Consider the following 17,847-nt stretch of genomic DNA (forward strand, 5'->3'; position numbering starts at 1 on the left):
AAGCCATTTAACCAGCTAGACTGACAATGCTTGGTGCTTCTGTCAATCGTAGTGCATAGCAGCATTGTTTGCTAACACGTGACTTAACCCTTTATTGTTCAGTAGAGCTGTGTTGTCCAAGGCTGTAGTTTCAAGGTAATATGGTTGCAATAGTTGCATCGACAGCTATACTAAAACCTTGAGGCTGGCTCAAACCGGGTGTGATGGTATGGGATTACAGTTTTTCACAATTGCTAAAACACATTCTTGAAACAGTCACCCATTTTCTCAAAACTGTAAACACAAAACCTCATCTTCAAGCACTATTTACAAAACCTCTGAATCCTCTTGCAAAATGAAACTTTCGCCTCAAAACAGTTTTACCTGTGCTCAAAATCAAACACTGCTCTCAAATCATAAACAAAGTGATCAAAATGATATACACTATCAAGCAGTCAGTAAACAATACACAAAAACATTGAAAACACATTGTTCAAAACATATAGTTCTCAAGGAGAAGATCATTTTTACGTAACCTCAAAACAAATTTCATATTTATCCGTCATTGTCTTTTGATGAACGACAACATGTTCTATCATAGTAGCTCAAAATGTATCAGAAATTACTACTCTGCTTTGCTCTCTTTTTTTTGTTCTTTCTCCTCCTTGTACCCCTATACAGTACTGTACCCTGCATCTCACTACTCACAACTCACTCTTGTTCTTTGTTGATATGAACCTGCAACCAGTCAAAATCTATTGAGCAGTCAGTACTGTTACTGTAACAAATGGAAAGCACAATGTTCAGGGCCATACAATTTGTTCATTGTACAGTATACAGCCTACAATGCACTGTACTACAGTATACAATACTACAGTAAAAGGGACAACAATCTAAGGAGTAAACATGTGATCAATGTGCTTCTTCTTGTCTTTGGGCTGGGTCAGGCCAGAGCACTTTGTCGACATCACAAGCAATATTTTCCCACCTTCAACAACCTGTTTGCTCTCTGAACTGGCTTATATTGGTTGTGTCACATCATTTGAAACAAGTGAAATCAATTTCGAGTGGTTGTGTTTTGTCAATGACATGTTTTCTCTATTTGTATTTGATTGTTGCCATTTGTGTTTACAGTATGGATGACATGTGCATTAGAGTGCAGAATGTGTTTTGAGAATGAGAATGTGTTTAGAGTTTTGCTGAAAAGTCTATGTGAGATCTGCAAATTGTGTTTTACCATGTGAAATGGTTTAAGGTATTGACAACAGACTGCACAATGAGCTACATGAGTTCAGGCAACTGAGAACTTTGTTCAGCCAATGGGTTTTAGTGTTTTAGCAATTCAGAAAAACTGTAAGCATATCCCTGGTTAAAGCTACAAAGCTCTTCTCTTGCAGCAGAGAATTCTTCCTGCAACATCCACACTGAGTTTGAATGTGGGAACGGCGAGTGTATTAGCTACCAGCTCACGTGTGATGGAATAGCCCAGTGCAAGGACAAGTCCGATGAAAAGATGCAATACTGTGGTAAGAAATGCATCGTATCTTGCTCCGTTGTTGAGTTTTGTGCAGTGCTAATACACGGCTAACTACTTACACCATTCTTCCAGATAACAGGCAGTGCAGACGGGGCTTTAGGGCCTGCTACAACCAGCGCTGTGTGGCCAACAGTCGCTTCTGTGATGGGATTGATGACTGTGGGGATAGCTCTGACGAGGCTTTATGTAACAGTGAGTGTTTCTCCCAGCGTTCTCTCCGTCTGAGAGTGGACGCCCTTCCCGACCAGCTCAGGCTCCGTGTTAGGCCACATGCTGCACTAAGCCCACTCTCTTTAATGAGCTCCTGGATCACATTGGTCCTGATGCTCATAGATGAATCTCCACGAGAGAGAGAGAGAGAGAGAGAGAGAGAGAGGGAAGAGAGATGGAAGAGAGAGAGGGAGAGAGAGAGAGAGAGAGAGAGAGAGAGAGAGAGAGAGAAGAGAGAGAGAGAGAGAGAGAAGAGAGAGGAGAAGAGAGAGAGAGAGAGAGAGAGAGAGAGAAGAGAGAGAGAGAGAGAGAGAGAGAGAGAGAGAGAGAAAGAGAGAGAGAGAGAGAGAGAGAGAGAGAGAGAGAGAGAGAGAGAGAGAGAGAGAGAAGAGAGAGAGAGAGAGAGAGAGAGAGAGAGAGAGAGAGAGAGAGAGAGAGAGAGAGAAGACACATTTTCTCGATACTGTAATATACCTAATTGGGGGATCCTGTTGTATGCCCAAAATTCCATTTCATTTAGTAGTCTGTAATCATTCGGAGATGTATTTATCATCAATGTTTTCATGCCTGTAATTCCAGGGCAGATGAACCCATTGTTTATTGCATATTACACCGTCATGCACTTCAAACATCAACACAACTATAAAGAGGTCCCATAAAATACAAATCACCAATAAATGGGATTTTAGATACCAAGATTACAGCATTGTAATGTGTCTCAATGGATGCAGTTGGTTTTTAACGGCATACAGTATCAGCAGTGACCCTTTTCTGTGAACACTAGAACATGCAATTAGAGTACACACACTGTACGGCGTTTGTAGTCTTAATATTTGATGTGTAGTGGTATCCCAAAGTGCGGGTCATAACATTGCTTAGCCATATACTTAAAATATGTCATCATCTCTTTTCTATATGTGAATCATAAAAGCCATTTCTGTCTGTCTTTCTATGTAACATCAGGCCAGCTTTTTAGCTCTGAATTCTCCACAGTTGTGCTACCTGCATCAGCTTGTCACTGATTGCCCATCTTGTGTCCATTTAGCATCCGCGCCCTTTTTGAAATGTGAATTTGTCTCTCAGATGTCACGTGTGCCACTGCCGAGTCTTCCTGCCAGGATGGCAGTTGTGTCCCCAGCTCCGCCTGGTGTAACCAGGTCATCGACTGCGCTGACGCTTCGGATGAGAAGAACTGCAGTAAGTCACGTCTCCTCAACGTGTGTTTGAGAAGAAACGGACCTGCGCCGCCGCTGTGCCAATCTATTGGATCCAGCATCACACTCGCATCTGTTTCGTTTGCCCGTTACCTGCACCCGAATCTATTTGCCCTTCCCCAAAAAAGCAAATGAAGAGGCATTGTGTTTAAAGTTCCCCTGTTCTGTATTCAGATCACACTGACTGTTCCAACTTCTACAAACTGGGGGTGAAGGAGAGGAGTTTCATCAGCTGTAACTCCACCAGTCTGTGCATCCACCCCTCGTGGATCTGCGATGGAGCCAACGACTGTGGAGATTATGCCGATGAGACCAGCTGCCAGGGTGATTTTCCTCACCTCTCTATTTACAAAGAAAGTCTGCTTTAATAAGAAAACACTTAAAGGGGAGCAATACCGTGTTTCATTTTCTTAGGTGTTTCAGATTACCTTAATTACCGGCTGTGAGAGCTTGGCCGATGAGTCACCAACACCTTAAACAAGCACCTTCCTTTCCTTCTGTTGTTCCACCCTGTAGTTTCTCATGGACACAAGTGTGACGAGGGCCACTTTGCCTGTCCCAGTGGGAACTGCATCTCCAGCGTGTGGCTGTGTGATGGGCAGAAAGACTGCGAGGACGGTGCAGATGAGTTCCAGTGCGGTATGCTTTTAGCCATCTTGGATCTTTTTTTGTCGTAATTTCATGCAGCAGTATCCTCAAAGCCAGGTTCGATTAGAGCGGCGATGCAACGCTGGTTTCAGAACGCCGGCTCAATGTTTTCCTTTTGACTTTGAGGTTTAATATTTCAAATGGCTTAAAATGTGTCTGTTGTGTCTAAAACTGGTACTAATCGAGGGTAGGAAAGTAAGAGAGGAAGTTGGGAGAAGTATAAAAGAGAACCATGCTGTGACAAAAATCACAAAAATGTGTCTTGTTATGGAAGGCTTTGTCAAATGTTCTTGAATAGAACTACAGGAAGCCACCTATTGAGAGAATGCAAGGACAAATCCTGAGTAAGAGCACTTAATGGCACGCCAAGTAAGAATGCCACATATCCTATTATTATTGTCCTTTTTTCATTGTGCGCTTAATTACATCACTCCTCTAACACTGCTACTTGTGGATAGATAGTGTACCTCCAACCTTGCATTCAAATAGAAGATCATTGAAAGGACACTATGTTATTGTTTCCTCTTGCATTTGCATATTTGCCTTGTGTAATTAATTCATTAGCAGTTAGTCTTTGCGACTTGTTCCTGGATAAAAACATGTGGCTTCATTGGAAAGTGGTGACATGAAAGGGTCACACATACCCCATATTGAACTATACATGTCCCTCTTAACAGGAAAGACAAAAACGCTGCTATTTCACTCTTTGATAACAGATTATGTATGCATGATGTACCGTGACAAAGTAAAGATTGTTTTAATTACATAGTAATGCCATAGTAATGGATATGGGTAAAAAGAAATGGCCACCAAACTAGTCATTTGCTCCTTGCTTCATTGCTGCCATTGTTTTTTTTTTTAATTATTTATATCAATCTTGTTTTGCTGTTGAACAAGTGTTCATACCTGCATGGGTTATAACTTTGAACGATTAAACCTATATCTTATACTGCATGTGTATCTGAACAGGTAGGCTATACATGTTATTCTGGAGAGTGCAGACTTTTGGCTTAACCTCAGTTGAAAGACAAAATAATCACAACTTAAATACATGTTGGTCAGATTGGATTTGAAACAAATGCCTCCACTAAATGAATGAAATGCAAAATCATCAGATCTGGACAAACACATTCTCATTCTTTTATCTAAGAGATTCATGTCTGTGTATGTGAGATGATTGTATCAATAATTGCAAATATGCCTAAGAAGGCTTTCAAAGCTGAAATGATTAATGTCTCCATCACAAGGATAGGATTATGTTAGATGTTCTGAATTGCATTTTCAGGACAAATAGATATTCTATTTTCTCAGAGTTAATTATCATATAAAGCCAGAGCTATGGATAAACTGACAACAAAGGGAAATGGTGAGAAGAAAATGTCATTATTTCAATGAAAACCAAATTTCACAATTGATTTAATAATAACACTCATCTGTCATTGCAATTGTCTGATGAACCTCAAGCAGTAATGTCTCCAAAATATTCATAAAGAATGTACTATTCTTTGATACTCATGTACTGTAGTCATACTCTATTTTGTCATGATTTTGTAACTCATAATGTTAACATTTGAAATGCACAAACTCTCACGTATGTAAATAATTATGATAACTATATCATGTTTATACTTGTCATCAGAATTGTCTGAATCATATCAAAGTATAAAGAATCAGTTTGGTACACAAAGATATGTTCAAAAGCACACATATAGATCATTTGTTTCATCTCCATTCTCTTCATTGTTCAGTGAACCGTAAATGATTTTCTTTACATGACCTGCAAGAAAGCCTTATTCCTCATCCTTTCCTCAAAGTTGTGGCAGTTTGTGTCATTACAGAAGTTCAAGATAGGTACATCCTCAAGGCTCTGCTGGTGGAGTGGTTGTCTGACAGGAACCCAGGACATATTAGGAAGTAATTGGTTCTTGTCTCTATCTCTTCCAAATTGCTTTTTTTTTGGATTATCTACACTTATGTATTTCAACAGCAGTCCTTTATTGACCGGAAACTGGCAGGTTTGGTTTGTCCTTGTTTGGATTGTGTTGGACTAAAAGACAGAAATACCCTAGAGAAATCTTGTCGTTATAGAAATATTGCCCTCTCTTCATGGTGTTAATCAAAGTTTCTGTTTAGGATTCAGTAGCAGCTCTCCTTCAGTTGCAAACCGCTTTTTCATCACAGAAAACAAAATATGTAAGGTCTCCAGTTTGGCTGCAAGGCCACTGCTCACTACAAAGCAAATAACTTCAGAAAGGCTCATGGCAAATGGGAACCAAGCCACTTGTGTTTTGATTAAAACGAGCTGCATGTCTTCTATATGGGATGCTGTTGTTGTTTTGTTTTCTCAATACTGGTGATTTATGGCTTTGGAAATCTGTTTTCCCGCCTCCTCAGACTCCTCCTGCCTGTGGAACCAGTTTGCCTGCTCCAAAAACAAGTGCATTGCTAAGCAGTGGCTGTGTGATGGGGAGAATGACTGTGAGGATGGCCTGGATGAAAGTGTACAAATCTGCGGTAAGGAGGCTTTCTAAGGTCATCATCAAGTAACCAGTCGGCTTTTCAATCGCATACAGTATACTGTACCAAATCTTTTCCTGAGTTAATCCAAGAAAACAATGTAGTTGTGATTTCCAAAATAGGAAATTACTGGCAGTATATTCATTTCCGTGTAATTCTTATCTTGATTGTCACAGCATGATCTGATATTTACTGATTGAGTTATTACTGAACAGTACCTTGCAGGCCAATTAAACCTTAACCAATTAAATGTCCTTGAAGATACTGTGTCAACCCTTAGTGGATAAATATAATAAAAATAGTTAACAACATTCAAATGTATTTATATTTCAACCTACACGTTGATAAAGAAAGTGTTTTGCCGTCTCTTCATAAACGGAGTGACTAAGTTCAGTTTAGTTCTGGATTTTAATAAGTATTTATCAATCTGCAGATTGGGAGAGAAAACCAGACCTCTGACAATAAATGACAACACAACACCAGGCTTTGGTCTCAATCATGGTTCTCTTCGCTCCGAAGGCCGGAGGATCATCTTTTATAGGGAACAATAATGTAAACATAGATAGTGACAGTCAGGCAGTAATGACGTTACAACAGTCTGACACAGAAACAATCTACTCTTATTAATAGCAAGCTTACATGAGAACATACTAACTAGTATCCAATGACTAGTTCTATTGATTAGTGAATAATGTAAGCACACAGGAAATCCCAATTTCTTCCACAACGTGATGTAAAGTACGGCCATCAGCTGTTGACCTTTCAGTGTTGTTTTTCTCCCACTAGGTTCTGTGACGTGTGCTCCAGGGTTGTTCAGCTGCCCAGGCTCATACGCCTGTGTGCCCAAGCGCTGGCTCTGTGACGGGGAGAGGGACTGCCCCGATGGCAGCGATGAGCTCTCTGCTGCTGGCTGTGGTAAATATATGTGCACATCTACATTTTACCAATGTAGATGATACTTATATCAAACCTATCTGAAACCTATTTCAGACCAGCAAAGATTTTTACTTCTTCATGGCATTTTTGTTGAGTGTTTGTCGAGTGGCATAATATGAGAATATTAATGTAATATGAATACAAACATAGCCCTGTAATGGTGACAATCCACCCTTCATCATTCTCTTTTTTCTCATACATTAGCACCCAACAACACGTGTGATAACAACTCCTTTCGCTGTCACAACAAAGCCTGCATCCCTCAGCACTTTGTCTGTGATCATGACGATGACTGTGGGGATGGGTCAGATGAGTCTGTAGAATGTGGTAAGTCAAGATCCAACGATGCTTTATTGACACATTCCCTGTGTAACTACCTACCCATGTACTATCTGTGCATCAACCTACAGTAAATCAACTTTATTGACTTCAGTATTAACTACGCCAGAAAGGACACGTAGTAACTAAAGTATAACAATTTTATTTGAGTTATTTTTTGATTGAATGAGTGGTTGAGTGGTTTTTCCATTCATCTGGTTTATAAAATTCATGGTTCCTGGAGTGACAGATGATGACCCTGTGGCTGTCTCCCCGCAGACTACCGCTCATGTGGACCGGATGAGTTCCGCTGTGGCGACGGGCGCTGCTTGCTTAGTGCGCAGTGGGAGTGTGATGGCTACGCAGACTGCCCAGACCGCTCAGACGAGCTGCCAGTGGACCTCAAATGTCTGGCAGCAGGTACGGTACCATACGACTGCTGTTTGGCACTTCCCACGTAGCTCTACATCAGTGTCAGAGGCCCCCGCTACACCTCAAGGAAAGAGGACATATGGCAGTAACGAATGGCAAATGGAACTAAGTGAACATTTTTGAACAGACTTTATCTGCAGGGGAGCCTTTGTAAAGTGATCAACCCCTGTATAATCGCATGGTCCTGTGCCAATGACAGTTATGTATTACTCTTTCAGGGAGTTTGTGTAATGGCTCCTTCTTCATGTGCTCCAATGGTCGCTGCATCTCCGAGACGAGCCTCTGTGACAAGAAGAACGACTGTGGAGACCACTCTGATGAGAAGAACTGCAACGTGAACGAGTGCCTGAACCGCAGAGTCAGTGGCTGCACGCAGGACTGTCAAGACCTCACAGTGGGATACAAGGTAAGTTACCGGTAATAGGGTACCCTGCTTACAGGCTGTGGTCGATGGCAGCCTGGTAACACATCACTCTCTGGTTTCAACTATGTTTGCTGGCTTTGATTATTCACACACATTCTGGACTAGGTCTTGTGATTACACTGGATCTCAACCAACCCCTGGAGGGTTTCAAATGAAATGATTACACTGATAGTGCATGGTGATAACTATATTTCGACTGACGCTGACTGCAAACTGTAGCTTTCATGGACTTTGCATCGAATACCAAGGCAAAACCGCACTTCTATGTTAAACCTGCAGTATTATTTACTTACTTACTTCCTTACGTCAGGTGATGGAACTGAAGCCTTACTGTTTACCGCAATATGCTAATCTTTCTCTGAGGAATATATTCATTTTAACATGAGAGTGGATAGCATTTCTGTCAGGGAATGTTAATAACGCTATTACTGAAGATGGTTTCTACTTGATGCTTGGCCCTGCCTTGACGTGAGGAAAAGACCACTAGAAAAGTGGGGAAATATTATAATTGCTATGTTTATGACATTTACATTTAGTCATTTTAGCAGACGCTCTTATCCAGAGCGACATACAGTAAGTACAGGGCCATTCTCCCCGAGGCAAGTAGGGTGAAGTGCCTTGCCCAAGGACACAACGTCATTTGGCACAGCCAGGAATCGAACCAACAACCTTCTGATTAATAGCCCGATTCCCTAACCGCTCAGCCATCTGACTCCCTTATGAGTGAGTAATTTGATTTATTTAGTGTGATTTATTGCATAATTGCATTTTATTAGACTCATCAGCGCTACATGAAAACTCACCTAAGACCAAGCAACCACTTTAATACAGAAGATATACCATACATGCTAAATTATTTCACCATACACTATATGGTACTGTAGCTTGCTTCCAACAACTGAATGAAGAGCTAAATAGTGTTTGGAGAGGTTATTTGGGCATCGGTCCAGGAGAGTGTTCTTTGTGTATGTTAAGATTCATGACAGGAAAGGACAGTACTTCAGAGGGTCTGAGGGATGACTGATATTTGGCCTCCATCCAGGTCAAAGCTGTGGTGGTGAAGTGACCCCACAGCAATCACAGTTGTCAGAAGAGCACACAAACACACACCCACACGCACACTGTCTGCCTGGACATCCCCCTGCCCTGCTCTCTCTCTCTCTCTGCACCAAAAAGTGACAAAAGGCCATCAAAACTCTGCACTGTCTGGAGAGCAGAGCAAAGCCTTCTAGAGAGCACATCAATGCGGACCCCCAGCTCATCTGTCTGTGGCCTGAACAGAGAGATCAGCAGAAATAACCTCTAGGTTATAACTTTGGATAAGACAGGGATTTGCACTGGGCCCAGTTCAGCTGATACAAGCACTTTGAGTTATTTTGGATGGTGGTTGCTGAATGGCAGTGGAAAGGGAAATACTTGAGAGGGGTGTCTTTTATTATAACTTGACATGGGTGTCCTCATGTTGATGTTCCTTACAGTTGAAGCACTTTAGCTGTATTAACATGGATAAGCATTAGTCCAGGTATCTGAACATTATGAAGAGTAGGTACAACAACACAAAAATAAGGTTTATGGGGTAAAATCAAAATGTGTGGATGGTTACGGTTTGTGAACAGCCTCAAAAGAAAGCAACTTAAAATGACCATCTCAATCCAAACTCTACCCATGCTCAAGTCATATTTACACCTGTTACAGCTTTGCAACTACATTTGTCTCATGTACTTTATCATGTGCTCACCATTGGGCAACCTGTTACAGAATGGTTTTACTCATTATTGATCTATTATACATCCTAGTACACAAGGCAACCTATCCTGGTGCACAAGGCAAAGTGCACATTTCAATAATTTCTTTATTTAAGACAGTCAAGAATACCAATATCAAATGACCAGCCTCATAAGATGCACTGCTGTATATTGTTGTATATACAGTATGGAGTATGGTTATATTTACCTGGATTACATTGAGCACCAACAAAAAATAAAGCCAACAATATAAAATATTAACTGCTGTACAATATCCATAATATAGTGCTGTGTATATTGCCTTTTTTACATTAGCAAGTCTATCACCCATCAGTAATTGTGTGTCTTGAAGAACTATGGTACTGTTGAACTGTAAACTGTCAACTGTTTTCCATGCAGAAAATGATATTTAATAAATAAATAGCTGTCCATCATCGCACCTTTAGATAATTATTGTTTTCCCTTGTCTTCTCAGTAATAGGCACCACAGCAACCATATTATAAATATGTTGCTATTACATAAGAGCACAATCTTAACACGCACATACGGCAGTGTGAGACACACTTTTATTCTGTTGAGAGCAGCAGGACATTTACTATTGAAGTCGATGTACCAAAAGCCTGTAATGGGTTGTGATACAGCAGAGATATTGGGGGATTTTGAGTGGAAGTGCCAACCAAACCCAAAATAATAATAATCTTGAAGAATCATCAACTGTTTCTGAAACAAATGATAGAACTAAGTGTTCTGCATCTCTTGTGTGTTTGTTCTTCTTTCTGAGCAGTGTAAGTGCTGGCCAGGTTTTCGTCTGAAGCATGATGGGAAGACGTGTGTGGACATTGACGAGTGCTCCTCCAGCCTACCTTGCAGCCAGCGCTGCATCAACACCTATGGCTCCTTCAGGTGTCTCTGTGTGGATGGATACGAAGCCCTGGAGCGTAACCCCAACACCTGCAAGGCCCTCTCATGTAATTTGACTTTCAGTAGATATAACTAAATATATCCCGAATGGTGAGAGAAATAAATTATGCAATCTTGTTCTAAGAGCTGTTTTATTATTCATTCTTGTCTTTCTTTTCTTTAGTGGAGGAACCCTTACTCATACTAGCAGACCATCATGAAATCAGGAAACTCAGTGTGGATGGATCTAATTATACCATTTTGAAACAGGTACGTGTTGGTTGAGATTCTTTCAGTGGAGCAGTTGACAGCATATGGTTGTATTTGTCATGTTTCAATTCATTTTGACCTAATATGCATGCATGATGAGTTATGATCATGACTGAAAGTCATTGAAACACCCACCTCTGTGCTGTCTTCTTTTTTCTTTTTCATCATCTATATGTTATCTTAATTACACGTGTGTGCTGGCTTCTCGGTCCTCGCACGTACAAGTGCTATTTCTAATGGTTTTTATTGGGTTTCGGGTAAGTGTTTGAATTGCCGTAAGGGTTGGAGTTAGGGGTTTTGGATAGTTTTAGGGTTAGCGTCAGGAGAAACTGTTGGGTTTAGACTTTAGGTTAGGTTTTGTGGTTATGGTTATGGTTAAGATTAGGGCTAGGGAAAATAGGATTTTGAATGGGACTGAATTGTGAGTCCACACAAGAATAGCAATACAAAAGTGTGTGCGTGTGTGTTTGTGTTAGTGTTTGTGAGGCTACCACTGCGAGTGTGAGTGTACCGTTAAAGTGACTTAATGAATCCAGCTGAGTCATGAAATGGAACTGCTCAGACACTGAAACCTTAATAGGCCTGCTATTAAGATGCGCTGTGACGTGGTTGTGTTAACGAAGCCCATAGTCGACGCTCCAATTTCGGGCTAATTTCGCATGGTTGCCTGCAATGGTTAGAGAGTGAGTCATTATGTAAATCTGTCACATGTACTGAAACCTTTCATTACTGAGTCATTTATTGATACAGTCTTGGAAAATTCTATTTCTTTTGTTTAAAAATGTTTCTTTTCAGTCATTCATTTTGTGAAGTTGAAATCCTTCTGTTTGATTCCTTAGCCCACTCATCTTGGGTATGTCTGTGGTGAAGGGTTGGCGGTAGGGGGGTAGTGGTGTGTGTGAGTTTGTGTATGTGTGTGGGGGCATCAGCATTGAATGCATTATATTGGCAGAGTGAAATCATCTCAAGGGTGTCTTTTGAAGAGGGTATTGCAATGATCATTTCAGACACTTGAAGCTGGATTTCAATACATGCATTGCTAAATTTAACTGGGCTATTCTATAGGGTCCCCTTAACAAATGTGGCCCCCCGACTGCCTGCATTGAGAGTTGTTAACACCACAAATGGAATCACCAGGTTAGCATTAATGGCAGCTGCTGTGGGGATGAGCACGCGGTTTGACTAAGTGGTCCCATTAGTGTGTGTCAGAAACTCTGCTGACCCCACATCGCCGTATCACACCATTACATGTTCAGCATAGATCATACATTAATGATTTTATGTTAATACGAAATGATCCAATCAGCTTGTATTATGTATGCCCACTGCATTAAGCCACCCCTTTTATCGTAAATTTGACTGGACTTAGATCCAGGCACAACTGCACTTGAGTCATCTCATAGTCTCACCCAACGACGTTTTTCATACGGTAATTTCGACCTCTGGGGTCTGCCTCACTACTGTGGGCATACATCTAGTGAAAGAGTGTGTAGTCAGTGTAATATCAGCAAGCTGGTCTTAGGAACTCAACTGCAGGGAGGAGGTTGTCCCTCAGGACACTTTGGTGCCTGACTTTGAGGGTGTTGATGATCTGATGAAGATGTCTTGTATCGCCTGTCAGATTTGCTGACACCTTATCCTAGCACCCTGGTGCAAACAGCAGGGGAGGTATGCTTGTTTAGGGAGCAGTTTTATCTGACTGACAGGGGGATCCTCTGAGAAAGACGGGAAGAGATGTTCCTCAATCTTAAGCTTTGATAAAGCTCCAATGCTTTCCTCCCTGGGGCTCCCATTCAGCTGGAGGCATTGCATCTCATGGGGAGCACACCTAAAATCAATATTGTTAGTGAAAATCACAGGAGACATTAACATAGTGTATTTACAGCAAAGGGATAGTTCTATAGCCTCAGAATACCCAGTTCTCAACCTAGAAGTGGATAGTACTCTCTTTCACAGTGCTGAATGAAGGTATAAAAAGGCCCACTGGGTCAAGATCTTCGTGTTAGTTTCTGCTTTGTGTAGGCTATGCTGCTGCTGCATTATTTAAAGCTAAACAGGATATTTTCGCTAAAGCTATTTCACTAATGAAAGATGTTATTGAGGTGGATCACACTGTTTTGTGTCTTTTTATTCACGGAGTAGTGGGAGGAAAGGCAATGTAACCTTTGTTTGGGATAGGAATCCATTTACCTATGCTGGCTAATGGGATTTCACTTGTTGAAAGAAGGCACATAATATCTTCATCAGGGAATTCATACAGTGGTCTTGTTTAGTACATTAAGGAATGAGTCAATTAGTAATGCACATTCTTTCTGTTTCCTAAAGGGACTCAACAACATCATCCACATAGACTTTGACTATAGGAAAGAGTTTATCTACTGGATCGACTCCACCAGACCCAGCGGACGTAGGATCAACAGAATGCGACTCAATGGGAGTGACCTCAAGGTACTGCTAAGCTGAAATGATTCTACGCTGCCATATGGTGCCTCGTGGCCTCTATCTTACCTCAGAGACCCTCCCTCCATGGTCTGCACCTCAATGGACTGAAGCCTTCTGTTAGCAACACCTACACAGAAAGGGTTTCTTTAGTTTTTCGACCACATCATTATTCTAAAAGATGGTAAAATTCCCTTGCTTGGTAACGAAGGAGGCTGCAGTGCTTCTGAGGCATTTCATTGGTTGCAGACAGTTAAGTGTGTTCCTTCCTGTCATCTTTATGGACATCATAATGGACCTTAATTGTCAGACAACGATGTTAAAGTTGCAATAAATGCTCTGCCTGGCAATAATATCAGTAGCCTTTGTTGTTGGCAGACTGTCCTTGTTACAAACTGTCATACCGGTTTCTCTGGCTAATCATGGAGGTCTGCTTAGGTCATGGGACTGGGTCCCAGACAGTCAGACATCATGACTGCACCTGCTGTGCACCCCATCCTCCAGCTCATTAGCATTAATGTGTGGGGGGGCAAAAGGCTCATTCAGCTCAATTACTTCCACAGTCCTTCTTTGAGCCCCCGCCATCACTCAGCGAGAGATCAAACTGTTTGAGATAGATCTGGTGTTCCTCACATTGTGGTTCATTTTAAAGGCAGAGACCAAAGTTTTAGCGGTTTGAACACACAATATGGAAATTAGGATAGGAGTGGGTTTACCATTGGTGATTATAAAAACCAGAAAGACATAAAAATCATGAGTAAAATGCAGGTGTCGATTTCCATGTGGAAAGTAAATTGTGGATATGTGGAAAAGCTTTCTATCCTTTACAGACCTTTTACAATTTTAATGGAAATTGAAATATGTCTGCACTTTCTGTCTAAGCTGAAGTTGCTGAAATATTTGTTATTAGTTTTGACAGATATTTACTCAAAACAGCCTTCAGACAGAATTCAACCATTAACCTTGTCCAAACAGCATTGTGTTTAATGTCAAAGTAGGACAAGAGCATATTGTTAATCAGATCCATGGTCTGTGGTTTTGTAGTTCCAGTGCAGCCAGAGCTTACAGACAGATATATAGTGTAAGTGAGAGACAGGGGACATCATTAGCTTTCATCAGTCTTGCATGTGTCTACAGTGTCTTTGTCATCATTATACTGTGCCTTTTGTTACAAAATGTGTTTAGGGATGGTGAATATATTGTGTTGCTTGTGATGTCATTGGTGAGTAGGGTATGAAAAACAAGAAACTTTAAAGCTTGTTGGAATAACAAATACAAACAATGACAGTTTAGGTGAAGTAAGAAATAAGAAATACATTTTAGCTTAACAAACCATTGTTTAAAAAAATTGAAATACATAAAAATAGCCGTGGAGCAGGATCAAAAGTGTCGTGGATTTAGCAGATCTTTATGTTTTGATGGACCATATTTAAATGTTGACATTTCTCGCAAGTTAACTGTCATTTCCACATAAAGCAATCTCTCAAATCACTGTTGAAAGACGCTAAATCGGAATACCAGGGACACAGGCTTACGTCTTGAATATTAACCAGGCTTCTTTTTTGTCCAGGGAGACAGTTCTGATTGAAAACACTCCTCAATCTGTGACATTTTGGGGACTGTTTGAAGCTCAGTTTTGTCTAAATTACTGCTTAGGGGACAACCCAGTCTATTTGGCAAGACTATATATCTTCTTGGAAATGATGATAGAGAAGGCCTCAAAGCACATCATGTCTCTTAATGGAAGATTGCACGGGTGTTGTGGGTTTTAAATGGTGTTTTCAAGGCATCAGCTTCATCTGCCAGCTGGCACAATAATTGTTTATTCCAAACAACTGGTTTTCCTAATTCAGGAACTGTCTGGACTCAGAGACATTGATAAAGGGTTACTGAATAAATTCACCATCATTGAGATAGCTTTTGTCACATTTTTTTACTGCATTTTCACTTGTTGTTGCTGTATCATTCTAATCTTGCTAGTAATTCCCCGCTGTCTTTTTTCAGATAGTTCATCGGACGGCCGTGCCTAGTGCACTAGCCGTGGACTGGATAGGAAAGAACCTGTACTGGTGTGACGTGGAGAGGAAGACTCTGGAGGTCTCCAAGGCTAATGGCCTTTATCCCACAATTCTAATTAGCTCTGGCCTCAGAAACCCCACTGATCTGACCCTCGACCCTCAGACTGGGTATGTACCTGAGACACTGGGGGGCAGTCTCTGCAATAGCAGCTTGTGATGTGACGTTTTACGATTTTTATCCAGAAGACATAGTTCTCAGCAACATCCTGTATCTATCATTTAAAGGATTCCTTTAAGATTCAATAGCGCCCCAGAGGCAAATACTCTGTCACCTGATGATGGGAAAATTGGTGTTTTTGAAATCAAGAAGATTCTAGATTGTCAGCACACTTGAACCCTCTGGGGAGTTATTCCATAGTGTCCCATTGTCATTGATTTTCAGCTCTTTCACCTATGTACATTCTGAGAAGGAGCAAACCTTCTGTCAGTGACAGCCAGTGAGTGTGTTGTGATTACTATTCCTCCGCAGGTTTGTGTTCTGGGTAGACTGCTGTGAGTCGCCTCATATTGGTCGTATTGGCATGGACGGGCGGGGCCAGGTCATTCTCATTGACACAGAGATCTACAGCCCCACCGCTCTCACTATTGATTACACCAACCAGAGGCTCTACTGGGCAGATGACAACCACATTCTGTTTGCCAACATGGATGGTTCCCAAAGACACAAAGGTGAAGCATTGCTTTGGGCCTGTCTGTGTCAGAGCACACTTATTAGATTTCAACTGATTACATGTTTGCTCTATCTGTCTGTCTGTATAAACATTACTTTTTAAACTGTGAATCCCAAACTTAATGATGCAGATAAATGATGCTTGCCAGCCACAAAGATGTACTTCTTATGTAATAATTTCTGTCTTTTTGTCCCACACTAGTGTCCTATGAGCACATTCAGGGGGTGATGGGACTGACCCTGTTTGAGGACTTTGTCTACTGGACCGACGGGAAGTCCAAATCACTCAGAAGAGCCCAGAAGACGACCGGAGCTCAAGGGCTAGAACTGCTCAACTCCTGGCAAGCCATTAAATCAATCAAGGTCTATCATTCTCTGCGCCAGCCTGAAGGTAACTCTCTGCCTATACTTCAGGCTTTTCATTTTCCCTCCCATTTCTTCTGACCTGCACCTAGCCGTTGTTTTGTGTCTTCATGATTGTGTAAGCCATGAAATGGACTGTATACATGATTGTATGTTGATTTAGTTTTCCCCGTCTGTAATCTCACAGTGCCCAAGCATCAATGTCAGGTGGCCAATGGAGGCTGCAGCCACTTATGTCTTCTGTCCCCGGGCGGTGAACACAAGTGTGCTTGTCCAACTAACTTCTACCTGGCGGCAGACAATAAGACTTGCCTCTCCAACTGCACAGCCAGTCAGGTCAGCCCACACTCTCTCTCACTCACCTCACCAATGCAAGATTATATAACTGCTGCTCTTTGTGATTGTTGCTCTCTTTTACCTCAGGCACTTGTTGTTGTTTAGTGCATCTTCTCTTTGTTTGTCTCACCCTTTTTCATCGGTGTAGAAGCTTCCCTGGTTTATGTCCCCTTGAAAATAACACTATATATGTGTTTGCCAGTGTACAGTCCACAGATGTAGTTTGGTATCACTCCATTTCATCCAACTACCAGCAAACTTTACTCCATTTACATATACACATTTTTAGGTTATTATTATTCTTAGAATTCTTATTTTTAACATAACTATTGTGGATAAGTATAGTAGGTCAGAGAGGCTTTTTGTCAAAATAAACTGCAATAAACTTGATGTTGCCCTGCTATTTGAAAACCTTAAAGACAGGATCGGTAAGTTTGGTGAGCCTAGCAATTTTGCCATGCATTTGAAAGGATTCAAACCAAAATACTCCCCCAAAATGTAATGAACATGCTGCCTGACTACTGCCAGCAGGTAGTTAGACAGACAAACAAGTAGCCCGTCCAATCATTGCATTCGGTCCGAATGCTGTTCAATCATTAAGTTTGATCCAAACTAAATGATTGGTTGTGTTCATTACAGTCCTGCGATACCCACATATGTTAAATGTATTCAATTTTACTGGAATACCTTTAGATGGATTGGTTGCTATCAGGATGTAACGTTTATTTCAGCAAATATAACAAAAAGTGCGCCTCAACAACATTACCTGTCTTAAATGTCTGAAAAATCTTTTGTTGAAGTTGGTCTTTCATCTGGTGTCTGTGTTTGCG

General features: G+C 41.2%; 1 protein-coding gene across 1 annotated transcript in view; it reads left to right on the forward strand.

Moving 5' to 3' along the window:
* Positions 1-17,847, forward strand: part of lrp1bb (low density lipoprotein receptor-related protein 1Bb) — a 113,685-nt gene that overhangs the window by 72,189 nt on the left and 23,649 nt on the right. Inside the window, exons 47-63 of the mRNA XM_062456230.1 lie at positions 1,377-1,505; positions 1,589-1,708; positions 2,810-2,923; positions 3,115-3,264; positions 3,457-3,579; positions 5,983-6,102; positions 6,892-7,020; positions 7,246-7,368; positions 7,639-7,779; positions 8,010-8,197; positions 10,746-10,929; positions 11,046-11,131; positions 13,457-13,579; positions 15,575-15,756; positions 16,118-16,317; positions 16,521-16,709; positions 16,869-17,017. Coding sequence (XP_062312214.1) covers positions 1,377-1,505; positions 1,589-1,708; positions 2,810-2,923; positions 3,115-3,264; positions 3,457-3,579; positions 5,983-6,102; positions 6,892-7,020; positions 7,246-7,368; positions 7,639-7,779; positions 8,010-8,197; positions 10,746-10,929; positions 11,046-11,131; positions 13,457-13,579; positions 15,575-15,756; positions 16,118-16,317; positions 16,521-16,709; positions 16,869-17,017 — 2,450 coding nt within the window. The remainder of the gene's footprint in view (positions 1-1,376; positions 1,506-1,588; positions 1,709-2,809; positions 2,924-3,114; positions 3,265-3,456; positions 3,580-5,982; positions 6,103-6,891; positions 7,021-7,245; positions 7,369-7,638; positions 7,780-8,009; positions 8,198-10,745; positions 10,930-11,045; positions 11,132-13,456; positions 13,580-15,574; positions 15,757-16,117; positions 16,318-16,520; positions 16,710-16,868; positions 17,018-17,847) is intronic.

The sequence above is a fragment of the Osmerus eperlanus genome, chromosome 3 (genome assembly GCF_963692335.1).
Source record: "Osmerus eperlanus chromosome 3, fOsmEpe2.1, whole genome shotgun sequence".
NCBI classification, from domain to species: Eukaryota; Metazoa; Chordata; class Actinopteri; order Osmeriformes; family Osmeridae; genus Osmerus; species Osmerus eperlanus.